At 40.2% G+C, this 27,439-nt stretch overlaps 6 protein-coding genes and 4 long non-coding RNA genes across 11 annotated transcripts in view; 7 read left to right on the forward strand and 3 right to left on the reverse strand.

The window, feature by feature from the left end:
* LOC130700344 (ran-binding protein 10-like) overlaps nt 1-12,599 on the reverse strand; it is a 34,525-nt gene extending 21,926 nt beyond the window's left edge. The window contains exon 1 of the mRNA XM_059496650.1: nt 12,585-12,599. The gene's annotated coding sequence lies outside the window, so the exon portion shown is untranslated. The remainder of the gene's footprint in view (nt 1-12,584) is intronic.
* On the forward strand, nt 507-3,262 carry LOC130700357 (uncharacterized). 2 transcript variants are annotated; one of them, XR_009421522.1, is made up of 8 exons: nt 507-642; nt 728-822; nt 878-1,061; nt 1,122-1,328; nt 1,535-1,932; nt 1,997-2,292; nt 2,347-2,447; nt 2,513-3,262. It is a non-coding gene; the product is annotated as an uncharacterized LOC130700357 (long non-coding RNA). The 2 variants fall into 2 exon arrangements; XR_009003753.2 differs by having other exon boundaries at nt 2,347-2,442.
* LOC130700541 (uncharacterized) lies at nt 4,259-5,460 on the forward strand. Its single transcript, XR_009003828.2, has 7 exons — nt 4,259-4,374; nt 4,435-4,509; nt 4,575-4,667; nt 4,730-4,943; nt 5,041-5,114; nt 5,173-5,281; nt 5,384-5,460. It is a non-coding gene; the product is annotated as an uncharacterized LOC130700541 (long non-coding RNA).
* LOC130700054 (uncharacterized) lies at nt 6,897-8,229 on the reverse strand. Its single transcript, XR_009003646.2, has 3 exons — nt 7,825-8,229; nt 7,544-7,704; nt 6,897-7,181 (listed from the first exon to the last, which is right to left on the reverse strand). It is a non-coding gene; the product is annotated as an uncharacterized LOC130700054 (long non-coding RNA).
* Nucleotides 8,252-9,322, forward strand: LOC130700105 (uncharacterized). Its single transcript, XR_009003653.2, has 3 exons — nt 8,252-8,456; nt 8,577-8,737; nt 9,100-9,322. It is a non-coding gene; the product is annotated as an uncharacterized LOC130700105 (long non-coding RNA).
* Nucleotides 12,600-13,522: 923 nt separating the features above from the next.
* LOC130700489 (protein nessun dorma-like) lies at nt 13,523-15,936 on the forward strand. The gene is made up of 10 exons (XM_057522542.2): nt 13,523-13,605; nt 13,676-13,973; nt 14,034-14,290; nt 14,358-14,585; nt 14,643-14,789; nt 14,853-14,974; nt 15,064-15,200; nt 15,258-15,488; nt 15,560-15,690; nt 15,758-15,936. The coding sequence occupies exons 2-10, from the start codon at nt 13,698-13,700 to the stop codon at nt 15,828-15,830; spliced, it is 1,602 nt and encodes a 533-aa protein (XP_057378525.1). The 5' UTR covers nt 13,523-13,605; nt 13,676-13,697; the 3' UTR covers nt 15,831-15,936.
* On the reverse strand, nt 15,864-18,386 carry LOC130700488 (uncharacterized). The gene is made up of 8 exons (XM_057522541.2): nt 18,262-18,386; nt 18,012-18,196; nt 17,737-17,957; nt 17,323-17,667; nt 17,087-17,256; nt 16,822-17,015; nt 16,586-16,759; nt 15,864-16,514 (listed from the first exon to the last, which is right to left on the reverse strand). The coding sequence occupies exons 2-8, from the start codon at nt 18,112-18,114 to the stop codon at nt 15,925-15,927; spliced, it is 1,797 nt and encodes a 598-aa protein (XP_057378524.1). The 5' UTR covers nt 18,115-18,196; nt 18,262-18,386; the 3' UTR covers nt 15,864-15,924.
* On the forward strand, nt 18,372-20,275 carry LOC130700490 (platelet-activating factor acetylhydrolase-like). Its single transcript, XM_057522543.1, has 9 exons — nt 18,372-18,510; nt 18,569-18,669; nt 18,738-18,852; nt 18,914-19,076; nt 19,144-19,387; nt 19,455-19,546; nt 19,604-19,786; nt 19,861-20,009; nt 20,081-20,275. Exons 1-9 carry the CDS (start codon nt 18,372-18,374, stop codon nt 20,152-20,154), a joined length of 1,260 nt encoding a protein of 419 aa, XP_057378526.1. The 3' UTR covers nt 20,155-20,275.
* A 650-nt stretch (nt 20,276-20,925) lies between these two features.
* LOC130700491 (platelet-activating factor acetylhydrolase-like) lies at nt 20,926-23,385 on the forward strand. Its single transcript, XM_057522544.2, has 10 exons — nt 20,926-21,104; nt 21,432-21,509; nt 21,575-21,675; nt 21,732-21,849; nt 21,920-22,082; nt 22,160-22,400; nt 22,455-22,546; nt 22,604-22,786; nt 22,851-22,996; nt 23,060-23,385. Exons 2-10 carry the CDS (start codon nt 21,458-21,460, stop codon nt 23,131-23,133), a joined length of 1,170 nt encoding a protein of 389 aa, XP_057378527.1. The 5' UTR covers nt 20,926-21,104; nt 21,432-21,457; the 3' UTR covers nt 23,134-23,385.
* Nucleotides 23,386-23,952: 567 nt separating this feature from the next.
* Nucleotides 23,953-26,689, forward strand: LOC130700074 (platelet-activating factor acetylhydrolase-like). The gene is made up of 10 exons (XM_057522082.2): nt 23,953-24,015; nt 24,305-24,373; nt 24,436-24,521; nt 24,589-24,703; nt 24,762-24,924; nt 24,994-25,225; nt 25,292-25,383; nt 25,444-25,620; nt 25,685-25,830; nt 25,904-26,689. Exons 2-10 carry the CDS (start codon nt 24,322-24,324, stop codon nt 25,975-25,977), a joined length of 1,137 nt encoding a protein of 378 aa, XP_057378065.1. The 5' UTR covers nt 23,953-24,015; nt 24,305-24,321; the 3' UTR covers nt 25,978-26,689.
* Nucleotides 26,690-27,439: the final 750 nt, after the last annotated feature.

Raw genomic sequence — 27,439 nt, forward strand, 5'->3', positions numbered from 1 at the left:
GTCCTGTCACAAAATGAAAATAAAAATTTTGAATTATAAAACGTTTAATTACATCAGAGTCATGACTCTGATTACATTACTTTTTTTATGTTTTCCGTTTTCCAATAGGCAACGTTGCAAGAGGGGGGGGGGGTCGCTTGGTTCTAAACATGGCCTACTATAATAAACGGCCAGCAAGCGCGCAATACCTCCTGCGCCTAAAACTAAATTGCCAGAGGGGCCTAATACCCCAAATCGAGCTCCACTTTCCACTGTTTGGTAACAAATATACAATGGAAATACGTGGAGAGAGGTTGTGGAAAGTGGAATTCTGGTTGGGGTACTACGGCGTTAGAACCTCTCCCCCAATGCCAATCAGTGGCAAAAATGAAGGAAATCGGAATAGGTGGATTCATGCTGTGGAAAGTGGAATTCGATTTGGGGTATTAGGCCCCTCTGGCAATTTAGTTTTAGGCGCAGGAGGTATTGCGCGCTTGCTGGCCGTTTATTATAGTAGGCCATGGTTCTAAAGTATCGGACTTATTCCCGCATTTTTCGCCGCCATTACCACATTAAGAAGGTAGTTTTACTCAGTAATTGTTGATGGAAGTGGTCAATCAGTGAGCTTCCTGCCCGGGATGTTGGAGAAAGAGAACTGAAAAGGTATGTAATCTGAATACGTAGAAATGGAATAAAGATTGGTAAATTAAATAACATTATTTTTTTATTGTAAAACGAATTTTTCTAGCTGTCAGTGATCGATCGTACTCTAGGAAAATGTGTATTTCGGAGTTTGTCGTCTTAAAACCCTGGCTTTGAAGATAATGATTGCGAAACAACACGGTAAGTGTTTTCTTGTATTCCTAGTGTGATTACTTTAATATGTTTTTACCCCTAGTGTCGTGAAGCTGGCCACACCTCGAAAGGCTGCCCGAATCTATTCAGTGAATTGACGGAAGATGGAAAGCAGCATGAGCAATACATTCCGGAGACTGTGACATGACAGCTGCGATGAAAAGAAACTGTTTAAGGGCATCGTCTGTGGGGAATGCTTTAACAATTTTGTTAAATTCGTCCTTCAGGTAAGCCATTTCTCGAAACTGTATTTTATGATTTAAAAATATCTATTAGGTTTGCTTTAGGTTACAGTAAAAGATGTACCTCAATATATAACACCGTTCAAAGAAGCCGGCCTGCGCCAACTACTACTTCAAAACATTAAGAATTCAGGCTACATATAAAACCAACACCTGTTCAAAAAGCTTCAGTTGCTGGTATTCTTGCCAAAAGAGATTTAATTGCATGTGCTGTCACGGGCCCCGGCAAAACGTTAATCCAATTAATTAACGGTTAGTAATTTTGAAACCTGGATGTCCTGTACTGGCTTGATTCAAAGGGGTCGGTGTGAACTGGGCAAGTTGAAGTAAAAGTAATATTGAGTGGGCACGCCGGTAATTACGACTACTAAAAGGTCCAATTGCATCTAAGATATTCAACAAACCCTTCGTGATATTCGTTGATTATGTCATCTAAAATTTCAAATTTTTTTATGCAGGCAGCGTACTTGGTACCGGTTTTGAACATTGTTAGAACAAGGTGTTGCTGCTGCGTCTCATGCCATGGGGCAAAAGCCAGAAGTTGTAATTGTCGCACCCATTTCGTGAATTGGCCATTCAAATTCAACGCGAGGCGTGTAAATTCTCCTACAGTTCGGTTTTAAAGTCTGTGATTATATTTGGAGGAACTGTGACGAGCCATCAGCGGTCAAATCTTCAAGCTGGGTGTAATATTCTTGTCGCGACCGCGGGGCGATTCAACGATTTTCTCGACCGTGGAGTACTTGACTTCTCGGGGGTCAGGTTTTAAATTTTGGACGAAGATGATCGAATGCTTGATATGGGTTTCGGCCCCAATGTTGAAAAAATTGTCAACCATCCAACGATGCATCCGAAAGTATATGCTAAATGGCTTTTGAGTATTAGATTCGTCTGATGTAATACTATTTGTTTCTCTGTAGGGAATCCGTCGTGTTTGTATGTGTTCGGCTACATTTCCAGATAAAGTACAAGCGCTGGCTGCGACGTACATGGAAGACTACATATTCGTCACAACAGGCATTGTAGGTGGCACCAAATCCGGATGTTGAACAGCTGTTTTTTTTTTTTTTTTTTTTTTCAGTGCTCGAAAAGAGATAAGAGAGCTAAGCTGACCGAAGTTTTACAAGATCTCGGTGATACCAAGACTATCGTTTTTGTCGACAGCAAAAAGACGGCGGATTTCGTCGCTGCATTCTTGTGCAATTAAAACTTACAAGTAAGAATCAAATCTGTTGGGATTGGGCAAAGTGTCTTAACTTTAAATGTCTAGTCTACCAGCATCCATGGTGAGCGTAAACGAAAATCGTAAATGTCTCTTCCGAAGCTTCTGTCAGAAGAATATGCTAGCAATCAACTCACGAATTATGTAACGTATGAAATATTATATATGAATTAAGAGTTTTTATGCCTAATGGTGTTTTACTGGCTTATTATAGATGAACAATAAAAGCCGATGTCGAGGTCACGAAGAAAACAACACGTCGAGGTGCTGTCAAACGTGTCTCCGTTCCGGAAGGAAGCGCTGGAGGAGAAGAAAGTCTCTGTCCAGCTGGAACGCGACCCCGACATTGAGACTTTGGCCGCTACAGCCAAAGAAGAGGAAGAGAAAGCACCGGCCGCCAAACGTTCACGACAAAAGAAGGGCCCGGCAGTATCTGCCGCTACAATGGCGGATGAATCTCCGGCCGTGCCGGCCACGAAACGGACACGTGATGGCAAGAAAACAACTAGCGAACCTGAGCTTGTTAAGGAGGATACCTCATGGCCACCACCACCACCTCGACGTACTAGAAACATCTAACAGCAAGACCCATCAATGAATTACCTATTTTATTTTTATTTTGTCTTACCCATAATTTTTTACCCATTGAATAATTTGTTCACATATCGGATTCTATGCTGCTTTTGGGTTCACTTCTGTACCTCTTTCCCCAAGTTGACCTCATTACGTTTTCCTATCCATGCGTTGAGGCTCACTTGATTATAATTTTTGTTCTTTAAATTTTGTGTCCAATTTCAATTCTGAGCGACGCCCAAATAATTTTGAAGAAATACGCGTTTTGGTGTGGTTGGTTAAGTATTCCACGATTGGTACGGATTTGTGTGTTACTGATGTTGGTGGACCTATTGCACGAGAGCCGCAACATGAATTTATCTTTCCCAACAATACATAACTTAGCATTGAATACCTGAAAGACAACCAGTCACCTCCTTGTTTTAATTTAGTTTTTGCATAGTATCTTCCTGTGCGAGAGAAAACTAAAAAGTTTTTGTCTTAAATTGAATTCGCCGCCCATTTTGAAATATATGGCAACGTTGCTTGAGTTTTGTGAACCGCCATCAGTCGCCATTTGCTAGTTCGTTGTCGTGTGTGAAACATGTGGTGTGCGTCTGACGGGCGAAATATTAGACACATCAGGCAGCAATGGTAAAGTAATACTTGAGTGAATGTTTCGCCAAGAAAACATTGTTAACCAAAGACATTGATTCTAATTCTAACAAAAACATTGTTCCACAAGAAACTTTAATTTGAGAATACCTAACGATATTTGAAACTCCTTTTTAAATTACAAAATGAATGGCACATTATTAAGAAGAAACTATAAGAAGTAATTCTTTTCATGTTGAGTCATTGTTTGTTTCTTTCTAAATTTTAAGGAATATCACAAGTTGTGAACAAGACGTGGTGCCTTGGCCCTCGTTCTCATCTCCATGCCAGATGGCCATTAAGAAGGATCATAAATGTGTGGCAAAATCATTCTTCCATGTTCCACTATTGTATTATTCTTTGCCATTATTTTCGTCTCATACCATGAACGCAAGAAGAATTTATTTGCTTGCTGTCATGGACGGTAACTCATGTCCTTAAAAGTAAGCACAACAGGCACATTGAGATAATGGTTATTGCTACCTTCTTGCTTTTTAAAAAAGGCATCAAGCCTAACTGCTCAACCATGCAGTTAGGCTTTGTACTTTTTTAAAAATTAGAATTAATGAAATAAAACAAAGCTTGTCATTTCAATCATTTCAGGATTGTGGAGACAAACATTGTGGTTCCAGCGGTTTCCTTATATAGGCGAGTCGTTTAATAATGCTTGGTGTTTCAACTATTTTTTAAAATTATTTTTAATTAAAATTTTTTCATTCACGACATTTGCAGGTTCTTAGCAGTGAGAAACGATTGTTGCTGATGTTGAGTTTTGTAACGGTGGACCCCACAGTTTATGACAGAAACAAGTAGGACAGAAAATTCCATCTTCATCACTAACAAAAGAAAAAGGGAGGTTTGCATTTTAAGGTTAGGTTAGAAACAAAACAACAATAAAACCATTTGCTGATACATTGTTATCACAAATAGGAGCAGTACATATTGGCAGCCATGTAGCTTTGTATTTGCTTTGAAGAATTTCTTTCCTTCTCTGGTGATTGGTTGGTAATGTTGCCCATTCTATTGTTAACTTTTTTCTCTAGGTTAATGCTATAAAACATTTATTTTAGGACTTTGAATACCTCCTATCCTTATGGCCATGGAACACTTGACATTGACTCCATTTACACTTGCAGAAACAAAAACGAACATATTTGCAACAAGTATTTTTTGTGACCACAAAACAAAAAATTATGAGTTTTTTTTAAGTATCTATATTTTGAAGACATCTAGCGGAGGAATTGCTTGTTACTGAGTACCTACTGAACTGTCAATTTGTTCGTTGTCAGGGGGCTATATCGAGTTTGGTTGCCATAATAATGGTTGCCTCGCGAATTGGAAATGCTTTGCCGAATCCCAGGATATCGCCAAGTGTGCCACATTGTCATAATCGTTTTTCTTCTTAGGATGGTTACCAATGAGCAGTTGAATACTAAAAGGTAAAGGCACAAGTTCTTGGTGAAAACTTGTTGTGCAGCATACCACACCATTAATAGCTTATTGAAAAGTTCTGTTTACTTTCTGCTTTGTTTCCAGGTTTTGTTTGATATGCTGTATTTAAAGAACTGATGTTGGCAACAGCTTGATGGGAAAAAGTAATTTCCAATGTGGTAGGAGATTTATCTAGAATTGCATTAACATTCTAGTTAAACACGAGAATTTTTCTAGGGCACAGGAAAACTTGGATTTATTTGGTGATAGAGTCGGATGGTTTTCCTGAAGTTGCAGTTTGAAATAACCTTTCAAAGCCTAAACTCATCTTCGTAGAAAGGGACTTGTAAGTAAACACGAAGCATTTTCTGCTCTTTTGCTAACTATATCTAACCTACATAATTTTCTGTTCAATAGTTAATGTATTTTTTGTTTTTTTTTAATAAAGGTGAAAAGTAACGCTGGCTCTAAATGTTTTTGGTTTGGGGCAAGACGTTGAATAAATTGTGATGATTGGATGGACAACATGGAATTCCTACACTTTATTTATTTTCCCCAAACTGGTATTTAAAATTCAAAAATTGAAGTGCATATCTGGGCTCCCTTCCTTTCCGTAGCCCCGTTTCCCCTTGACTCGTAATAAGCCCGTAGGGGGTCATGCCCCTACTGTACGGTATATTTAAAAATAACATATACCGAGGTTTGGAGGGCTCTGGCCGGAAAGGGGACGTGGGGGTCCGCTTAGTCCGATGATGTGTTCACGGAGGGCGACGTGGCTACCCACAAATCCGAACTAAAGGTTAATCGCTCCTGTAAAAATGTTCCAAATCTTCAGCTCTTCTTCCGGCTTCTCTTAGCCAATCACCGGGTAATCTCCCCGGTTGGTCAACAAGGCAGTGTCTCCCCCTGCCTGGGTTGACGGCAACTTTTGAAAGGGCTATTGTGCCTTTTTAAAGTTGCAAAAATAATTCTAATATGCAGAGAATTATCAATAAAAATCTTTTTTAAACAAATTTTTTGAAAATCTCTTATTTTTTGTTGACTTGGTGTTTGCATGTTGTCACACGTCTTCTAGTGATCCACATTGTGTTCACCATTCTGGGATTCGAACCTCGTACACTTCACATCACAGTTGAACGCTCTACCACTGAGCTACCATCATCTCTACAAACAATAATTCACATTGGAAAGCGTATCTACTTATGAAGTACAAACAAATATATTAATGAAGAAATTGTTTAGTAGTTAACGTTGTAGTTGGCTAAATGGTAAAGCATTCGACTGATATGCTAAAGGTCAAGGGTTCGATTCCCAATCCAGTTCATGTATATACTCGTAAATAAAAACAAAATTCATGTGAAAGTGAAAAATTTTTATTGTCCCTCCATCCTCCCACAAATCCTCCACTAATATTTACATCTTATAAGACAATACAATACAAAACATACATACATAAATAATTAACAGGTTGGCTGCCACGCCACTATTTCTACAGTCGCTACGTCGCTATCGTAGGGATAGCGACCAAGGGGGCCGGGTGGGCCGGGCTGACACGATGATGAGACCTTTACGGGAATGCACACCCCAGGTCTCATCAAGCGCATCGATCAAGGGAATCCCTTTGGTGCATTGCCTAAAGGCCTTTCGGCCAATCTTGGGCAGTGGCGCTGCTCCACCCCATGGCAGATAGACCATGGAGCAGAACAGCGCGGCCCGTCCCTGTCAAGCTAAAAAAAAAAGGGGATCAAGGGGCGTGGCAGCCAACATGTTAATTACCTTAACTAAACAATTACACGTTATAAAATACAATGATACCACAAAGATGAGGATGAGGCGATGACGATGCGATGACGAGGCGATGACGGCACGACGGGCGAGGCGATGACGAGGCGATGACGGCACGACGGGCGAGGCGAAGACGGGGCGATGGGGGGAAGCGAAGACGGGGCGATGGGGGGAGGCGAAGACGGGGCGACGGACGCGGCGATGATAGCGCGGCAGGGAAGACGTGAAGAAGGACAAGGCGAAGACGGGGGGACGGGCGAGACAAAGACGGGGCGACCACGTGGTGAAGCCGGGGGCGACGGGCGAAGCGAAAACGTGACGACCACGATGCGAAGACGGCGCAACCACGGTGCGATGACGGAGTGATGGGCGAGGTGAAGACGGGCGAGGTGAAGACGGGCGAAGTGAAGACGGGAGACCGGGCAAGGCGACGGGCAAAGTCAAAACTTACAATTTTGAAACTGGAAATAGAAAAAAAATAGTTTTCTTCACACATTTTTTTCCTTTATTACTATTTCACGATTGACTCAAAACTTTAGAGAAGTTCATCGAAAACAGCCAACACTTACGCAACTTGAAATATAAAAACAAAACAAGTAAAATCTTCGAGATACGAATTGCTCATGTTTTATGTCAAAAGCCAGGTTTTTCTAAAACCCAAACCCAAAGTTAGGAAGATAAGAACAATCAGTGTTCGATCTCAGGCGTGAGACTGGGAATGGAAATTTCAAAAATCTAGAATCTCTACTGAATAGCAGACTGTTTCTATAAAATCGTATACATGGCAAGGTTTTCAATAGGCATTATTACTTTTAAAACTTACAAGTTTGACCAAAGATCTGTCGGTGGTGTTTTCCAGTATTAAATTCACTGAAGTAGTGTGTTCAAACACAATAGGACTCTTCGGTATTCTGGAGGTGTGCGTCTTAGGTTGATGTTGCATTGCCTCTCCATTAATAGGCTTTGCTTGCCTGTGTAATCTTCCTATTCAAATGTATAAAGGAATTAAGCAATATTGACATGGAATTACCCTTTATTGGAAACTGTACTATAAGCCAGAAGTACGTAACGTAACGTACGAAAGGCCGTTTGACTTGTGCTTACCGACATTTCTAGGAAAGTGGTAGAAAAGCTATAAAAACAGCAACATCAGATCCGCAAGTAAACTTTGCTCTTCTCTAATCTCATCCGTAACTCCATTTCACTTGCTTTTTAAAATAAACAATTCACTCTATAGTTTACTATTTGTTTGGGTAATAGCAAAATAAGTCCGACTTAGTCGGGCTGCGAAAATGATACGAATGACTGTAATAGCGGAAAAGTGCCCTAAAACATATCCCCAACATTTTTACGTCAAATTGTATGTTAGCACCAAGTACTAGTATTTAACAGTATTAAAGCGTCGAATAAAAAATCAGTAGCAACTTTGTATCAGGAATTTCTACTGCAGACGGTCCCCCAAACACTATAGCCACCTATTGGTACGATATTCAATTTTCTACATTGGGTTACAGTGATCGTCAGAGGCTAGAGTAAGGTCTGCAGCATTTTCAAGCAATTCCAAGGATGGTCAATTTATTTTGCTATTACCCAAACAAATAGTAAACTATAGTGAGTTGTTTATTTAAAAAGCAAGTGAAATGGAGTTACGGATGAGATTAGAGAAGAGCAAAGTTTACTTTCGGATCTGATGTTGCTGTTTTTATAGCTTTTCTACCACTTTCCTAGAAATGTCGGTAAGCACAAGTCAAACGGCCTTTCGTACGTTACGTTACGTACTTCTGGCTTATAGTACAGTTTCCAATAAAGGGTAATTCCATGTCAATATTGCTTAATTCCTTTATACATTTGAATAGGAAGATTACACAGGCAAGCAAAGCCTATTAATGGAGAGGCAATGCAACATCAACCTAAGACGCACACCTCCAGAATACCGAAGAGTCCTATTGTGTTTGAACACACTACTTCAGTGAATTTAATACTGGAAAACACCACCGACAGATCTTTGGTCAAACTTGTAAGTTTTAAAAGTAATAATGCCTATTGAAAACCTTGCCATGTATACGATTTTATAGAAACAGTCTGCTATTCAGTAGAGATTCTAGATTTTTGAAATTTCCATTCCCAGTCTCACGCCTGAGATCGAACACTGATTGTTCTTATCTTCCTAACTTTGGGTTTGGGTTTTAGAAAAACCTGGCTTTTGACATAAAACATGAGCAATTCGTATCTCGAAGATTTTACTTGTTTTGTTTTTATATTTCAAGTTGCGTAAGTGTTGGCTGTTTTCGATGAACTTCTCTAAAGTTTTGAGTCAATCGTGAAATAGTAATAAAGGAAAAAAATGTGTGAAGAAAACTATTTTTTTTCTATTTCCAGTTTCAAAATTGTAAGTTTTGACTTTGCCCGTCGCCTTGCCCGGTCTCCCGTCTTCACTTCGCCCGTCTTCACCTCGCCCGTCTTCACCTCGCCCATCACTCCGTCATCGCACCGTGGTTGCGCCGTCTTCGCATCGTGGTCGTCACGTTTTCGCTTCGCCCGTCGCCCCCGGCTTCACCACGTGGTCGCCCCGTCTTTGTCTCGCCCGTCCCCCCGTCTTCGCCTTGTCCTTCTTCACGTCTTCCCTGCCGCGCTATCATCGCCGCGTCCGTCGCCCCGTCTTCGCCTCCCCCCATCGCCCCGTCTTCGCTTCCCCCCATCGCCCCGTCTTCGCCTCGCCCGTCGCCCCGTCATCGCCTCGCCCGTCGTGCCGTCATCGCCTCGCCCGTCGTGCCGTCATCGCCTCGTCATCGCATCGTCATCGCCTCATCCTCATCTTTGTGGTATCATTGTATTTTATAACGTGTAATTGTTTAGTTAAGGTAATTAACATGTTGGCTGCCACGCCCCTTGATCCCCTTTTTTTTTTAGCTTGACAGGGACGGGCCGCGCTGTTCTGCTCCATGGTCTATCTGCCATGGGGTGGAGCAGCGCCACTGCCCAAGATTGGCCGAAAGGCCTTTAGGCAATGCACCAAAGGGATTCCCTTGATCGATGCGCTTGATGAGACCTGGGGTGTGCATTCCCGTAAAGGTCTCATCATCGTGTCAGCCCGGCCCACCCGGCCCCCTTGGTCGCTATCCCTACGATAGCGACGTAGCGACTGTAGAAATAGTGGCGTGGCAGCCAACCTGTTAATTATTTATGTATGTATGTTTTGTATTGTATTGTCTTATAAGATGTAAATATTAGTGGAGGATTTGTGGGAGGATGGAGGGACAATAAAAATTTTTCACTTTCACATGAATTTTGTTTTTATTTACGAGTATATACATGAACTGGATTGGGAATCGAACCCTTGACCTTTAGCATATCAGTCGAATGCTTTACCATTTAGCCAACTACAACGTTAACTACTAAACAATTTCTTCATTAATATATTTGTTTGTACTTCATAAGTAGATACGCTTTCCAATGTGAATTATTGTTTGTAGAGATGATGGTAGCTCAGTGGTAGAGCGTTCAACTGTGATGTGAAGTGTACGAGGTTCGAATCCCAGAATGGTGAACACAATGTGGATCACTAGAAGACGTGTGACAACATGCAAACACCAAGTCAACAAAAAATAAGAGATTTTCAAAAAATTTGTTTAAAAAAGATTTTTATTGACAATTCTCTGCATATTAGAATTATTTTTGCAACTTTAAAAAGGCACAATAGCCCTTTCAAAAGTTGCCGTCAACCCAGGCAGGGGGAGACACTGCCTTGTTGACCAACCGGGGAGATTACCCGGTGATTGGCTAAGAGAAGCCGGAAGAAGAGCTGAAGATTTGGAACATTTTTACAGGAGCGATTAACCTTTAGTTCGGATTTGTGGGTAGCCACGTCGCCCTCCGTGAACACATCATCGGACTAAGCGGACCCCCACGTCCCCTTTCCGGCCAGAGCCCTCCAAACCTCGGTATATGTTATTTTTAAATATACCGTACAGTAGGGGCATGACCCCCTACGGGCTTATTACGAGTCAAGGGGAAACGGGGCTACGGAAAGGAAGGGAGCCCAGATATGCACTTCAATTTTTGAATTTTAAATACCAGTTTGGGGAAAATAAATAAAGTGTAGGAATTCCATGTTGTCCATCCAATCATCACAATTTATTCAACGTCTTGCCCCAAACCAAAAACATTTAGAGCCAGCGTTACTTTTCACCTTTATTAAAAAAAAACAAAAAATACATTAACTATTGAACAGAAAATTATGTAGGTTAGATATAGTTAGCAAAAGAGCAGAAAATGCTTCGTGTTTACTTACAAGTCCCTTTCTACGAAGATGAGTTTAGGCTTTGAAAGGTTATTTCAAACTGCAACTTCAGGAAAACCATCCGACTCTATCACCAAATAAATCCAAGTTTTCCTGTGCCCTAGAAAAATTCTCGTGTTTAACTAGAATGTTAATGCAATTCTAGATAAATCTCCTACCACATTGGAAATTACTTTTTCCCATCAAGCTGGTGCCAACATCAGTTCTTTAAATACAGCATATCAAACAAAACCTGGAAACAAAGCAGAAAGTAAACAGAACTTTTCAATAAGCTATTAATGGTGTGGTATGCTGCACAACAAGTTTTCACCAAGAACTTGTGCCTTTACCTTTTAGTATTCAACTGCTCATTGGTAACCATCCTAAGAAGAAAAACGATTATGACAATGTGGCACACTTGGCGATATCCTGGGATTCGGCAAAGCATTTCCAATTCGCGAGGCAACCATTATTATGGCAACCAAACTCGATATAGCCCCCTGACAACGAACAAATTGACAGTTCAGTAGGTACTCAGTAACAAGCAATTCCTCCGCTAGATGTCTTCAAAATATAGATACTTAAAAAAAACTCATAATTTTTTGTTTTGTGGTCACAAAAAATACTTGTTGCAAATATGTTCGTTTTTGTTTCTGCAAGTGTAAATGGAGTCAATGTCAAGTGTTCCATGGCCATAAGGATAGGAGGTATTCAAAGTCCTAAAATAAATGTTTTATAGCATTAACCTAGAGAAAAAAGTTAACAATAGAATGGGCAACATTACCAACCAATCACCAGAGAAGGAAAGAAATTCTTCAAAGCAAATACAAAGCTACATGGCTGCCAATATGTACTGCTCCTATTTGTGATAACAATGTATCAGCAAATGGTTTTATTGTTGTTTTGTTTCTAACCTAATCTTAAAATGCAAACCTCCCTTTTTCTTTTGTTAGTGATGAAGATGGAATTTTCTGTCCTACTTGTTTCTGTCATAAACTGTGGGGTCCACCGTTACAAAACTCAACATCAGCAACAATCGTTTCTCACTGCTCAGAACCTGCAAATGTCGTGAATGAAAAAATTTTAATTAAAAATAATTTTAAAAAATAGTTGAAACACCAAGCATTATTAAACGACTCGCCTATATAAGGAAACCGCTGGAACCACAATGTTTGTCTCCACAATCCTGAAATGATTGAAATGACAAGCTTTGTTTTATTTCATTAATTCTAATTTTTAAAAAAGTACAAAGCCTAACTGCATGGTTGAGCACTTCTGAAATTGAATTTTCTTAATGTAAATGAATGTTTCTATATTTCTGTAAAACCTAACAAAATAAATTACAAATTTAGGTATAAGTAAAAACTTCTTGAAGTGCACATGGCTTTGGAAGCAACGAAGTTTGTGAGAGATCAGTTAACATTTTCCAATTTAGCAAGCATGGACTGCCACGAGAGGATAAGGTTAGTTTACTCTTCGAGTTTCCGAAAATTGTTTCTCAGCTCAATAGAACCTGACAACGCGAGTTGTATTATTTGAACTGTAAAAAAGTTTTCATTTCAACTGACGTACCCTCTAAACACACAATGAGAGTTGACTCATATAAATGTTTTCCAAAGAACAGTCTAATTAATTGCCGCGACATTAGTCGTTAACCGCTCTACCTTTTTTTCTTTTAAATGGAGCTATAACAAGCAAAATTTAGTTTCTCAACCACGTGCTACTCACTTAGCGGCCAGCAAAGACAGACAGACAGACAGACTTACTACTTCTTTCTTTCTATCGTGTTGTAGCTAAACAGCAAGCCAAAAAATTCTAGAAAACCTGCCAACTTAACTTAACAGGCCTCTTACCATGGTGTAGAAGGATGGTGAAACAACTCTTCGTTATAACGGCCTATCTCGGCTGAAGCCTGTTTGGGGTCTAGGTTATATATTGTCAGAGACGCCTAGTGGCTGATATTGAAGTAAAAGGTAAAGGCTGCACCTACTTGAAAAATCCCATTATACCTTATCCCATTACCTGTTACATATCAAAATTAACTTCTAACCTTTGTGTAGTTATATTATCGTATTTTTATGTTTAGTTCGTATAAAATGTGGAAGAAGTGGAAAAAAATCTTGTTTGTACTTGTTGTTTGTACACGCGCCGCGCGTGGTCAGTTTACGTTAGGAAAGGAGAAAAAGAAAGATTTATACTGGGTTCGAACTCGAGACTCCCGTACTATAATCGAGTGTTCTATCCATTAGACCACTGAATTTATAATTACTCTCCTACCACGATACTAGTATATCTCCTCAGTACTTCTAAGTACTGTAGTTCCGATGGTGGCGTCGGCTATATCTAACCTCAGTTAGGCCACACCCACCTCCTCTGAAACAGGCTTCATTCGAGATAGGCCTTAGAATGGAGAGTTGTTTCACCATCCTTCTACACCATGCTCTTACTCTCTTAGTTGCCATACTTGCCAAGTGATCACAATTGAGTAGTAACCAAAAAATCCAATTTGACAACGTTGCTTCAGCTATCTGCACCGCCTATATTTTCAAACGATCTGGCCAAAAAGAGCAACACCAACCGTTGATCTTTTTTTTCTTAGTCAATAGGTAAAACGTTATTTTACTCTCGAGATTTTGTGAACGGTACCAGGTTTTTTAACGATCTACTATATTGTAGGTCAATATACTCATTGCTTAAAATGGACCATCCTATCAAAAGTCTTCAGAAGACCAATATATTGGAAACACTTCCTGACACTTATTCTTGTCGTATGAGTGCTGCAGAAATAGTAGAGGACCTTAAAAGATGCTTTAATCCAGAGAATGACTTTATTAAAGGTCAGGAGCTACAGCAAATTATAGTTTACTATGCTGAACAAGCAGTTGAACCTGTCGGATGGCAAGCTCTGTGGATGTCTGATTCCAAGACCAGTTCATCTTTGAAAGCAAAATTTAAGAGTCCCATGTTAGTTGAGGTTTGCTTGAACATCAGTGTGCCTGTTGTTTCACTAATTACCCCATGTGTCATTTTTTAGGTAAACAATGTGGACTATCAGTCTTTGGAAGCCTTAGTTGAAATTGTGAATGAAATGAACGAAGAGAAAAGCACAGAAACAGTCCTACTAACTGAGCTCCACCCCTTAAAACATCAAGAAAATGATGCCATCACTATTGAAGTGACTCATAATGCCATTCAAAGGATAAGGTTTTTCTACAATCACCTTCTGCTTCCTTGGGATTGTGATGTTCAGGAAGACTGGTTTCAGTTTCATCTTCCTGTACGAGTTGGCATGTAACTCATCCTACATAATAATATTATCAAGTGGTTTGAAGTAAGGTCATTCAATTTGCCCATGCAGGTTCTGTGAATTGAGATCAGGCTTGCTGAATCAGGAAACAGTGGTACGATACCATTACCTTCTTTCAGAAGCAAATGAAATAGAGAAGAAATTGCAGGAAATGGCCCTTAAAGTTGAATTGTGTGATGAGGAAATGGAGGATGAAGTGGTTGGAAGTATCACTGAGCTGAATTCAAAACTAGAACAGATACAGCAGGATGTTGAGATTATTTTGAACCCTTCTACCAGGTTTCATTTATACATTTTTCCTATAAAACAAAAAGTGAAAATTATACCTTGTCATAGAATGCTTCTCTTTGGCTCAAAAGTGACTCGGGTGAAACAAAACAAAGACCCAGAAGTTTTGTTGGTAGTTCAGGATCAAACATGTATAAGCCTTCACCAAACTCTGAACCGTCTGGAGTCAGAATTTAGCCCACAATTGAACATCAGGTATGATATATATGATTAATTTGTTTAATTGTTTAACCCGCCATTTCATATCTTTATTTTAAGATGCTATCCATCCTTACAAACGGCATTGGATGACTGCCGAGTCGACGATGTTATCGTAATCTCCAAAGGAATTCATAATCTGTATAATGTAAATTCATTTCGTCACGGTGGTACTTTAATTGGTAATAGAATCATAAAAAGATGCGTTTTTAAGTACCTTAATCACTCTTAATAACTCACATTCCGATTATTATTATTATTTTCTTCTAAGGCATTGGCGCAAAAGAAGATATCGTTGTCCATCCTGGTTCAAATATAGAAGTGGGTCTAACTTTTGATGACGGAAATGTTGTTTTAAAGAACTTCACGTTATTAGTCAACAATAAACAGTCTGGAATTGCCGTAAAGGTAAAAGCTTTCATCAAACAAAAAGTATCGTGGACTAATGGAACTTTTGGCTTACAGGGAAACGTGTCAATGGAAAATTGTACCTTGAGAGGTTCGAGCTTGTTTGACGAAACGAAAAATGGTGAAAACGATGTCGGTTCCTGGAAGGGCTTTTACGTTGCGCCACAAGGAAGACTGGTACTTAAACAAACTCGCATCGTTAGCTTCGATGTTGGCCTACGTGTGCGAGCCACGGGCCAAGTTTTTCTTTCTTCTTCGGAAGTCGAATCATGCAATATTGGAATATTGGTAAGTCTGCATTTTAAGCCTGATGAAACCTGTATCGCTAAATAGTCTTGAAAACCAATTCTTGATTTCAGGCAGAGCAAGGAACGCGTATCCAGATAAGCAACTGCGAATTCAAACATTGCAAAGAGTATGCTATCGGTGTCGAAATGGATTCTGATTCCATCGGAGAAACTCTTGTTGGCGGATTAGAACTGTTACAGATGTAAGGGTTTTAGTTAAGACAAAAGAAAAATTAAAGGATTCAATTTACCGTTTTCTTCGTCCCTTAGGATTCCAGAAGCTTTCCATGTTAACGATTGTCGCCTTACCGAGAATGAGGTTAACGTCAAGTTGGAGTACTGATTGCTTCTCTCGCCAACGCTTTATTCCGCAATGTTTTACGCATGTTATATTCCAGGATTACAGTGAGCTAAATTAATACATTTATGTGCAATTTTCAGTCAAACCAGCAACGTTGTAATTGCCGATAATGTTCAGTGGAAATTTTTATGTTGCCAGAGCGTTCCTTGCTTATTCCTAAAAACTTGCCCTGCTTTTTCAAAAACTCTTTACGAATCTCCTCTACAGCAGCATCGAGTGCCGGGGCCGTGTCTTCTTGTAGTACTACGATATCTTCACTTACAATTTCTGCATTCGATAACATGGCAACCGCAAAGTTCAGGTTATTCATTGCTGGAAATTTCTGTTCTACAACTTGAGCACCAACAGTTGCTTGGGCGAATGAGCAATCATCTGGCAAAGCAGATTTGAAGTGACGAATGAACCATTGCAGTTTTCTTTCTGACTGGGCGCGAACCTTAATCTTCACACTATTGGCATTGTTCTCTAGCATGAGGATACAAACATGCCCATACACTCCGAGATTGTAGAAGCATTGCATAGATGTCCAATAATCCATGCTCAGCTGCTGAGTTACTTTTCTGAAACTCCGGAACGCGGATGAGACGATTGTTGATACCACTGCGTCCTCTTCCGCCGTTAAAAGTGATAACATCCCAAAAATATTTCTCCGGAGGGACATCGGGTCTGTAACTTGGAAAAGCGAATTGAGTTTTTTGTTTTTTTTTTTTCAAAAGAAAATAGTTTAACCTCATTACCTACTGTTGTCGGACAGAAATTCATATTCTTACTTCCTAGATCACTAAAATGCAATCGAACATTACCCAAACTTGACTGAAAAATTTGAGCGGGGCCGCTAGATAATTTACACGTCAACAATAGACTGCCCATTTCCTCCTCAATATCCACGAATCTTGGGATTGACGTCGTGACTATTTAGAGAGCTGGTTAATGTAGGAACAAAATATAGCACCAAGTAACAAAATAAAAATACCGATAACGATCAGGCAGGCATTGTGATCCAGTCTTCCATTGAATGATTTAGACGTTTCCAAAAGTTCTTGCATGGAGAACACAGTCGATGGACTTGGCACATTCCTCGCAATTTTGCCCGTGTAATAATAATCAACACGATAGTCTGTGCTTTCGTTCAGTAGTACGAAATAGCACGCGATGTCAGACAATGTCCTGAATTAAGTAATAACTTATTAATAGAAGTTTTGATTTTTTGGCGACCCAAGGCAACCTGGACTACGTACTTTCCACTTATGTTGGTAAATGCACTACCTATAACCCACGAATTCGTCATGCAATCTAGAAACTGCCACAATCCAGATGTTTCTACAGGATTGATAAAGTCTTTTACTTGAGCAACTTCAGTTCCAGGTGTTATGGAATCTCCTTTTTCTAACGTTGTCGTGTATGACGGCTATAAAATAATAAAGTTTAATTGCACACAACTAAATGTATGTACAAAAATATGAAGAATACCTACAGGTTGCAAATTGTTTGCCTTAGCTGTAACAATGTCATTCAGAGCTGTCAAGGCACGAATGGCCAGGGATTTTCTGAATGAAATTTGCTTTTCCAGGAGGAGGAGGTTTTCATTTGCTTTTTTTGCTTGAGCTTCCAAAGCTTGGGCAACACTGTTTAGAGCCGATTCACCTTCCAACAAAGGGGGATCATCTTTGAATTTAACCTCCCAATCAGATTCATGAGTTACAATGATTTTCTCCTGTTGGAGTTCATTGTGATTCAGATGGAGAACCACTTGAGGGTACCCCAGCAACTTTTCATCTTTGACTTCAACTCGTTTTGCATCAGGCCATGCTTTGATGACCTTAAGATGATATATTAAAAAATATATATAAATATGAAATTAATACAGACTAGACAGTGCTTAACTTACAGATAAAGTCTGGAGGTCAATAATAACACAACCTTTGGTACAGGAAATGGCAATGAGAAATTCCTTAGTAACACCGAACTGAAAGCTGTGGTAAAGCAAAATTTCAGAACAGTCTCTGAAGGGAAGCTGGCAACATTTTAGAAGTTTTTGTTGAAAAAATATCAGAATGTTTCCCTGAGACGTGGCTGCAACCACCATACAAGCCAAACTTTTATTTTTATCTGGAAAAATAGAAATTCAATATTTTAAAACAGAAAAACTCAATTGCTCGTTACCTAATTTCAGTCTTGCTTTCAAGGCTGCAGTCACTTGAGAAAAGCAAACTTCTGGGATATCAGACTGATATGGATCAAGATCCGTTCGGAAGTTTCCCGGCATTGTGGGTTTTTGACAGGCACCGTTGTCAAGCTGGAACAAATGTCCGTAACGATTCGTGGATGTCAACAACTGTTTTTGTCGTCTGCAATGGGGGAATACATTTTACATAATACACAGACGACGTCAAATGGCAAACGATAGGCTCACTGTTAGGTTAAGCGTAGTACATATCATATGGAAACCGAGTTCGTTGGTGTTATCGATTAAGGACGGCGCCTGAACGTTGATAACACGACAAGTACAAACTTCCATGTCCCATGCGCATTACGGTCACTTCCTTTGCGCTTGTGCGCCAGTTTGCTTCGGTTGCTGTAGTAGGAAATTTAACAATTTATCGAAACGCCATGGAATTACCTCATTGTCACGAAGGAAAAAAACATGTACCGGTTCCAACTGGTAAAAAATTGATCTATAAATTTATTTTGACACAAATTAAATGGTTTTTCATTAAAAGGGAAGTATGTTGTTGGCTGCACTGATTTAATGATTGGACCTAGTCAAGAAGATGGTTGCTTCCTCCGAATTTACTACCCTAGTCAACTAAAAGATACCCATGTAAATGAGAAAATATACCTATTGCCTAACCTTCCAGGGTTATTTGTAATGTTCAAAATTTTCCACAGGAAAATTCCACCCGTTGGGCAAGCTGGCTCCCACACGAAAAGTACATAGAAGGCTACACGACAGTCCTAGGCATCATGCCTTTTTTTGGCAAGAAGTTAATATCATGGGCCTTTGGTAGTAAAATAGTGTGTATAGTACAAGATCTAGTCAATTAATTTTTATGTTTTTGAACCAGGAAATTCATACATCCCTGTGGTGGTTGATGCGGAGCCCTGTACAGAACAAAAATTTCCTGTGATTGTCTTTTCTCATGGTCTTACTGCCTGTCGAACAGCCTATTCCTTTTTCTGCTCAGATATTTCTTCCCATGGGTTTATAGTGGTAGCAACTGAACATAGGTTATTTTTTAAAGATGTACGATAGCATTCCGCTTTCAACGAGTTCACCATTCTTTTATTTTTATAGGGACGGATCCGCGTGCATGACCTACAGCCTTGAAAAAGAACCAAACGCTAAAGGAGGTCTAGTCGAAAAATGGATTCCCTACAAGCCGATGCAATTCGAAAAAGATGATATGCCCTTACGACAAGAGCAATTGCAAATTCGTACCCGAGAATGCAGTCAAGCTCTCGATTTGCTTTACAAACTGGACGAAGGAGTCGAACTGGAACACGTTTTGTACTCATCAATGAATCTCGGAGCATTCAAGGTTTTTATCACACACAAATTTCAAAGGTTATCACTAACAGGAAAGATTGGAAAAAATAAACAAACAGGATGTAATGGATCTGAGTACACCGATGATTGCCGGGCATTCATTCGGTTCCGCCACTCTTTTACGCACATTAGCCGTCGATAAACGCTTCAAGTAGGTTGCGCTTATGTTGCCGAAAATAATGACCTCTAAATGTTAACGATTTCACAGAATTGGATTGGCAATGGACGCCTGGATGTGGCCGCTCAAAGACCAGCCGGAATTGGCTCAAGAAATCGAACAACCGCTTTTGTTTATCAACATGGAAGCCTTTCAGACTGCCCCAAATTTAAAAGCCATGAAACGCTTTACTGTGGATGCGGATCACACTGAACGTCGTGTAGTTACTTTGAAGTATGCCTCTTTCGTAAATTGACGCACTCGGCGTACCCGCATTCACAATATTTTTTGTTTAATTTTTACTTTAGAGGAAGCGTCCACAAGAACCAAGTTGATCTACCATTTTTATTACCTTTGTACCTGAGACGTCTAACAGGATCTCATTCGGCCATTGATCCCGTATTGGCCATGGAATTGAATAACCGCATCACAATGCTCTACCTACGCAAACATTTGGGTACGTTCTTTTTTCATTTGCATCTGCCAAAAAAACAAAACAAGAAACATGTAAACGGTTCTTTACGACAGGCCATCCAGTGGATGAGGAACATTCGAAGCTGGTGGAGAAACATAGCGAATGGTTCTACGAAGGAATTCCCTAGTCAAATCAGCCAAACGAAAGCCGTTGTGATGACAAAAAGATCCGACGCAGTCACACTTTCGTTACTTAGAATAGATGAAATTCTTTCTTTTTGCAATAATGAAATGGCTTACGCAACTCTATATCTCAGTCTTGTTTCTTCTTGGTTTTTTTGTGCGTTATTCTTCCCCGTTTTTCTCATCGGCAGCATTTCCCTCGAATTTATGAAAGAGGCAGCTGTAGCTTCGACGACTATTCTCTCTCGGGGATAGGCGCATGTACAAGGAAAATAACGTTCCACCACATGATTATTTTTTGAGAAAACAGGAAGCCCAATGCGTGAAACCCCGTCTGCCGTAAATTAGATCCTACCTGCACCTGCTCGATTACTTACATCTTAGTACCACGGTGCAATGCGAAGCATGCAGCGAAAAAAACAATCATAATGATTGACTTAACGACCAACGTTGTATGACGAAAAACAATTTTCTTAAATCTGTTTTCCTTTAAAGCAAGGAAACGCGACGGGTTATTTTAAGAATACGCAAGTTTTTTTTCCATAATTAGACGACATTGAATTCTTTGCTAACTACGCCCTAAACCAGTTTTCGCCATTCGACATGTGAACAAATAAAATACCCAAAACGATTTCCAATCAATTGGCAACACAGTCTCACATTGTATAAACAATATTCACCTGCACTGACAGGTCGCTATCGTTTTCCCCCCCTTTCATTATCGTTTTCGAGAGGTTGTCTACAAGGTGAACGAGGTTTAGTTGCTGGGGCGGGACTCGTTTCGCAAAAACTTTCCCCGTGGCTTTTAATTTGAACGTCCTCACCATTCCACAAGCGACTTTGGTTTAGTGCAGCTCAGGCCTTCAGACTTCAACGTTAAAAAAAAAAATACATCTCCAGACTTCAAACTCGCTTCAAAAACCTGCACGATTAATCAACGAGATCTCACAACAAAGTAAGACAAATCAGTTCTACAAAAAAAAAATATGTGTTCCAATAACTGGTGAAATCGCCAGTGACTATCGTATCTCCCATTTTATTGGGTCACACAAGAACTCAGCAGACGACTGAAAGTCGGCACACCTTTTTCCTCTTAACATTTTACCTGCGGGGCTTTCAGTACGGATGAGCAAGAGAAAGTCGTTTTTAAAGAGCGCGTCATTTCGCTTTGAGTTGCATTCGGCGAATACACGTCGATGCGAGATCACTGAATAAAGGATGCGACTGTAACAAGTTTGACGTGCAAATCTGACTACGTTAACTAGTGTTTGTTGTGTAACAGGAAAAGGCGATTAAGAGGCTACCGTTATGGCATTACCGCATTGTTACAATGGCAAAACGCATCTACCAATCCCTTCGGGTAATTGAAAAATCGTTTCTTGAGAATTTGAAAAAAATTAAAAATTATTATTTTGGGTGTTACAGGGAAATACGTCGTCGGTTGCACTGATATGATGACTGGGGGGGACACGGAGAATGGCTCGTTCTGTCGCATTTTCTACCCTACGAAATTAGAAGATCCTTACGTAGGTGACGTCACTCATTGCTTTAACAAGTCGCTTTTATTTCGCCATTTTTTAAGGAATACTCTTCCCGCTGGGCAAAATACCTTCCCCACGAAATGTACGTCGAGGGTTTCACTAAGGCCGGTGGATTCCGAATTTATTTCCTGGGCAAAAGACTCATTTCATGGGCGTTCGGTACTCCAGAAGCCAAAATTTGTTTCTTTCCCCTTTCTATTTTAATGGAATCAAATGAATTTATAAACAGGAAATTCGTACATTCCGGTAGTGGAAGATGCTGATCCATCGGATGAACGAAATTTCCCCGTGATAATATTTTCTCACGGTCTGAAAGCTTGCCGAACGACCTACTCTATTTTCTGTTCTGACATGGCTTCCCATGGGTTCATCGTGGCAGCCATTGAACACAGGTGCGATTCGTAAAAGAATTAAATAAAATGATTAAGAAAATGCGTTTTATCCACGTGAAGTTTGGCCAATTGAACAGAGACGGGTCTGCGTGCCTCAGTTATAATTTGGAACGTGAAGGGAACAATAAATCGCTGGTCGAGAAATGGATCGCGTACAAGTCGACGTCTTTCGAAGGCGAGGAACTCGCCTTCCGGCAACAACAATTGCAAATTCGTACCCGCGAATGCAGTCAAACTCTTGATTTACTTTTCAAATTGAACGAAGGCGCCCAAATTGAACACACCCTTCAACCGACGATAGATTTCGCCATGTTTAAGGTAACCCATAAAACGTTAAACAAGAAGAGATAAACAAATGTTTTCAATCGATAGGGCATCATGGATGTGAGTTCGCCTATTATCGCGGGTCATTCTTTTGGTTCGGCGACTCTACTACGCACGTTAGGCGCCGACAAACGCTTCAAGTAGGTGTTCAGATTGGCCATTTGGGCGTGAACATTAAATGAATTATGAAATCGCAGAGTTGGTCTTGCCATGGACGCGTGGCTGTGGCCACTCAAAGACGAAATCGAATTGGCTCAAAATATAGCCCAACCCGTTTTGTTTATCAATTCGGAAGGTTTTCAAACTGTTCCCAATCTGAACACGATGAAACTTTTCATTGTCGACGCCGATCACACAGAGCGTCGCGTCGTGACTTTAAAGTAAGTATCGATCGCCTCTCGAGAGAAAAAAATTGATTTTCTTTTTTCTTTTCTCGCGCATCAGGGGTAGCGTTCACTACAGCCAAAATGACGTGCCTTGCTTATTACCGTGGTACATTCGCCGTTTTACATATCACTCGGCCATCGATCCCTTGGTGGCCATCGAACTCAACAACCGAATTAGCCTCCTCTACTTGCGCAAGCATTTGGGTACGTTTTTACGCCTATGAATGTCACCAACTCACGCACTCACTAACCCGTGATATCGAACAGGCCATCCAGTGGACAAAGAGCTTTCGAAATTGGTGGAACTGCACGCGGATTTGGTCGACGAAGGAATTCCCTAGTCAAATCACAAGTGAAAGCTGTCGCTAAAAATTTACGCGAGCGGCTCATTTCTTATTCACAAAAAATGCAAATTGTTTTTGTTTCTTGATAATAATGGAAAATGGCTAAGACAATAATGCATTCCCCCCCCCCATTTTTTGTGCCCGTCTCATCCGATGTTATAATCGTCTTTCACAGTGCCATTTGAGAGGCCTAATCACATGTAAGCTGCTTTCAGCCGTGGGAGAACAAATAAACTCGTTGAATTTGAATTTCTAATTGGCGTATGCAAACTCATTTTTGTGATTAAAATTATACCCGGGCCTGACGCAATTCAAAGAAATACTAAAAGAGTAAGAGTATTTTGGGCTTACCATAAATGAAAAATCCAACCGCAGGTGGCCGATTGGAGAATCCACGACGTTTCCGCGAAACACGTAGGCAATTCTATTTTTATTCAAAATGTTAAAAACTGCTTTTTTAAAGTTGATTTACTTTAGAACTAACCTTTCCTTTCTGTTACAATCATCTGATTGTAAAAGTTTCACCAAATATTACAGGTGTTTCACTTTGGCTTTCCTGTCGTTTAAAATATCACGTATAAAACAACCAGCAGACCAATGAAACATTCGTTACCTGATATCCAAACTGTTGACTAAATAAATTTGGCTTCGTGTCCTTCACGGTAGCAGTACCAACAATAAAAACGGCAGACTAGGCCAAGAGAATGTTGGAATTGCCTACTGTAAAAAAAAAATAGATGTGAAATCATAAACTTTCGTTTGATTATTTATTCCCAAACTGAGAGTACCTCTGACGACTTAGTCCAACCGCAACTGGGCACCGCGCATCTCGTGAAACAAACATCGGAGACCCTGGAATATTAATACATAAACTGAAAGGTGAGTGTTTGGTGAATAAATATCGAAATTCAATCTGTTTTTAAATCAAAGTGCTTAATCAATTTAATTTCACATCAAACAAATGAGTGCATGAAGTCGGACGTAATGAAAGAATTTGACTCGTCCTACTCTTTGGCTTTAAACGTATTAAACACCTAAAACGAACACGAGATATACTCGGCAGTTTATAGTGAAATTCAATTATATCCTAGACTGCGACGTTGGATATTCCGCACAAGCTTTACAATATCGCATTCTTTCGTATCATTTCGTTGTTATTTCTCCCTAGAAAAACAATTTGTAACTATGGAAGTGCCCTATTCTTATAACGGCAAGACGCACACGCCGATTCCTTCAGGTAAAATCAAAATGAGTTTGTTTTCAATAAAGAGAAAATCAAAACATTTGAACTTATTAAAGGGAAATTTGTGGTTGGCTGTACCGATGTGGTAGAAGACGGTTGTTTACTGCGCCTCTTTTATCCTACTAACCTCCAAAATATCTATGTAGGATAGCACATAAAGAAATCACGAAAAATCGCGCTTTTTTTTTATAAATATGAATTATAAAAAGGAAAACTCTGCCCGATGGGCAAATTGGATACCCCATCGCAAGTACGTAGAGGGTTACGCAATCGTTCGCAGATTGATCCCACGGCTTGGCAAAATACTCATATCATGGGCATTCGGTAGCAAATATTATTTGCCATTTTAAAACAGGAAAATAAATCTGATGAATTGATCCAGGAAAGCCTTACATCCCTGTAGTGATGGACGCAGAGCCATGTACTAAACAGCAATTTCCCGTCATTGTTTTTTCACACGGTCTGACTGCATGTCGAACGACCTATTCCACTTTCTGTTCAGATGTTTCTTCCCATGGATTTATAGTGGCAGCCATCGAACACAGGTGGGTTTTTTTATTTCTAAAAATAATAACAATCCCACCGCTAACAATTTCCATGTTCTATTCGTATAGAGATGGATCTGCTTGTATGAGTTACAGCATCGATAAAGAAGCAAATAAAGGTCCTCTCATGAAATGGATTCCCTACAAGCCAATGCAATTTGAAAAGGATGATATGCCATTACGCCAACAACAATTACAAATTCGCATCGGAGAATGCAGTCAGACCCTCGATTTGCTTTTCAAACTCAACGAGGGAACTGAACACACACCGCAATCTTCAGTGAATCTCGGAGCATTCAAGGTTTTTAACCAAACAAAAAACAAAGCAATGAGCATAAAACAATTGACGTCATTTTAACGTGAACAGAGCGTGATGGATTTGAGCTCGCCAGTCATTGCGGGACATTCTTTCGGTTCGACTACGCTGCTCAGAACATTGGCCACCGACAAGCGCTACAAGTAGCATCGCTTTAATTGGCTCACTAATTATCGCGTCAATGTTTTTCATTTTGACCGCAGAATTGGATTGGCCATGGATGCGTGGATGTGGCCGCTAAAAGACGAACTAGAACTAACTCGAAACATTCAACAGCCCGTTTTGTTTGTCAACTCGGAAACGTTTCAAACTTCGGCCAACCTCGAGATCATGAAACGTTTCGTAGCGGATTACGCGGAACGTAGTGTCCTTACTCTGAGGTGCGTATCGATCCACTTCCGTTGTACAAACTTGGTCTTTCAAAAAGAAAAATGTCTTTAACAGAGGAAGCATTCACGATAATCAGAATGACGTGCCCTATTTATTGCCTTGGTACATCCGTCGTTTTACTTATCATTCCGCCGTCCATCCCTTGCTGGCCATACAGTTGAACAATTGCATTTCATTGGGTTACCTTCGTCAATCTTTGGGTACGTTTTCTTTAAAATCCAATCCAACGCCCACTGAATGTCCATCATAAAATGAGCGTTTTACTATTTTAAGGACATCCGCTGGATGACGAACATCCAAAGCTGTTGGAGCATTACGCACAATGGATTTACCATGGAATTCCCTAGTGCAATCATTCGCTAATGAGAGGATCACACATCTTTTTTTCTCGCATAAAGCTCTTAAAATATCCGTATTTTCACAAAATGTTTTGTTTCATCCTACCGTCAACAAACAGCTGCCATTCGACTCAAATAGTTTCGAACCGATCCGAGCGCATCTGGAAGGATCCCCCCGCCCCGTTATCGACCTAGGATGTGTACTGTCATAGCTCTGCTCCCGAGAAGAAGAGTGACACAAAACAACATGCCTCGTATATGTGTGTACAACTCGTAATCAGTTGCTCACGCAGAGCTTTATGATGGCGAGTTGTCTTCATGTACAATCAAGTCTCTCAGAGTACGAGGCTACAAAGCGTATTATTACAAAGCACATAGACTCTCTCTATCTCTCTTTTTGACTCTGTAGACATAGTGTGTTGCGTAATTAGACACGAAATGCGTTGGCCAAAAAGCGCCAAGCCAATCGCATGTTCTTTAGACTGATGGAAACAATTTCCGTCTTTGATTGATTCGCTAAAAAAATACATCAAAAGACTTGGAATAACGTGAGTCAATGCATATGATGACACACAACGTACTGGGCCTGCTTACTATTTTCTGAGACATTGTCTATTGTTCGCAGCTTTCCATCCGATGAAGACGGACAACGAACGTTACGTTTCCCAAATGATTTATTGAATTCCTTTGCCCCAGTTGGCCACGAAGATTCAATCACATTTCGTTTAAGCCTGTTTAACGCCATTTCAATTGTAAAACAAAAACTCTTTCATCAAATAAAAATAAAAGGAGGGGGGATTTTGGCTTTTAAAAAAGCCGTGCACGACTGACTCGAGCCGATTATTATGTGCTGATTAGGCGGGAATTAGTAAACTTGTTACATGGCCATTTATAAGACTCAGTTAAGCCTAAACATAAAAATAAGAAAAGAATGAATCGCCGAACGACTGGTCTTCGGACACAATAGGAGAAGCCAATTGCCATTGATTCGCCATTCATCAACATAAATCAGTTGATCATAGAATCAAATTCACCAAAATCAAATAGGAAATCGATGAATCTTGACGACAAAACGCACCGTTGTGTTCTTTTCTTAGATTTTGACAGATGTAACCCGATGGATGTTTTCATCCCTCTGCAAACATGCCAAACAATCGATACAAAATAATAGCGAGCCTCTGTTAAATAAGCGAGTGCCTCAGCGTTACGATAGCAACCTATTGGAACGGAAGTAGGCAGTGAACGCATAGATCCGCTTACTGTCACGTGGTTTAAACAGTTTCTTTCTGAGCAGGACGGAAGTAAGTTCCAACGACTTGATCGCACAGTTAGTCCGTGTCTCATCACACGGCCAGTAGCGGCTACTTGGCAGCTCAATTAAAGAGTTATACGCAAGCGGGCGATTCCCTTCTTTTGCGCGTGTGCTCCGCAATGCATCCGGCCGTGAAAAAAAGCTAATTCTCCAAGTTCT

The sequence above is a fragment of the Daphnia carinata genome, chromosome 8 (genome assembly GCF_022539665.2).
Source record: "Daphnia carinata strain CSIRO-1 chromosome 8, CSIRO_AGI_Dcar_HiC_V3, whole genome shotgun sequence".
Taxonomy (NCBI): domain Eukaryota; kingdom Metazoa; phylum Arthropoda; class Branchiopoda; order Diplostraca; family Daphniidae; genus Daphnia; species Daphnia carinata.

What these genes read in the sequence shown, in the direction of transcription:
- LOC130700489 (XM_057522542.2), top strand. Translation starts at nt 13,698, where the DNA reads ATGGACCATCCTATCAAAAGTCTTCAGAAGACCAATATATTGGAAACA. An exon ending in AGCCCACAATTGAACATCAG is followed by an intron (nt 14,790 to 14,852) that starts GTATGATATATA and finishes CTTTATTTTAAG; the next exon opens with ATGCTATCCATCCTTACAAA. An exon ending in CATGCAATATTGGAATATTG is followed by an intron (nt 15,489 to 15,559) that starts GTAAGTCTGCAT and finishes TCTTGATTTCAG; the next exon opens with GCAGAGCAAGGAACGCGTAT.
- LOC130700488 (XM_057522541.2), bottom strand. Translation starts at nt 18,114, where the DNA reads ATGCCGGGAAACTTCCGAACGGATCTTGATCCATATCAGTCTGATATC. An exon ending in TTGACCTCCAGACTTTATCT is followed by an intron (nt 17,668 to 17,736) that starts GTAAGTTAAGCA and finishes TATCATCTTAAG; the next exon opens with GTCATCAAAGCATGGCCTGA. An exon ending in TGCCTGCCTGATCGTTATCG is followed by an intron (nt 16,760 to 16,821) that starts GTATTTTTATTT and finishes CTCTCTAAATAG; the next exon opens with TCACGACGTCAATCCCAAGA.
- LOC130700490 (XM_057522543.1), top strand. Translation starts at nt 18,372, where the DNA reads ATGCGCATTACGGTCACTTCCTTTGCGCTTGTGCGCCAGTTTGCTTCG. An exon ending in ACATGTACCGGTTCCAACTG is followed by an intron (nt 18,511 to 18,568) that starts GTAAAAAATTGA and finishes TTTCATTAAAAG; the next exon opens with GGAAGTATGTTGTTGGCTGC. An exon ending in TGAATCTCGGAGCATTCAAG is followed by an intron (nt 19,388 to 19,454) that starts GTTTTTATCACA and finishes ATAAACAAACAG; the next exon opens with GATGTAATGGATCTGAGTAC.
- LOC130700491 (XM_057522544.2), top strand. Translation starts at nt 21,458, where the DNA reads ATGGCATTACCGCATTGTTACAATGGCAAAACGCATCTACCAATCCCT. An exon ending in GCATCTACCAATCCCTTCGG is followed by an intron (nt 21,510 to 21,574) that starts GTAATTGAAAAA and finishes TGGGTGTTACAG; the next exon opens with GGAAATACGTCGTCGGTTGC. An exon ending in GGCGCCGACAAACGCTTCAA is followed by an intron (nt 22,547 to 22,603) that starts GTAGGTGTTCAG and finishes ATGAAATCGCAG; the next exon opens with AGTTGGTCTTGCCATGGACG.
- LOC130700074 (XM_057522082.2), top strand. Translation starts at nt 24,322, where the DNA reads ATGGAAGTGCCCTATTCTTATAACGGCAAGACGCACACGCCGATTCCT. An exon ending in CGTAGTGTCCTTACTCTGAG is followed by an intron (nt 25,621 to 25,684) that starts GTGCGTATCGAT and finishes TGTCTTTAACAG; the next exon opens with AGGAAGCATTCACGATAATC. An exon ending in TTACCTTCGTCAATCTTTGG is followed by an intron (nt 25,831 to 25,903) that starts GTACGTTTTCTT and finishes TACTATTTTAAG; the next exon opens with GACATCCGCTGGATGACGAA.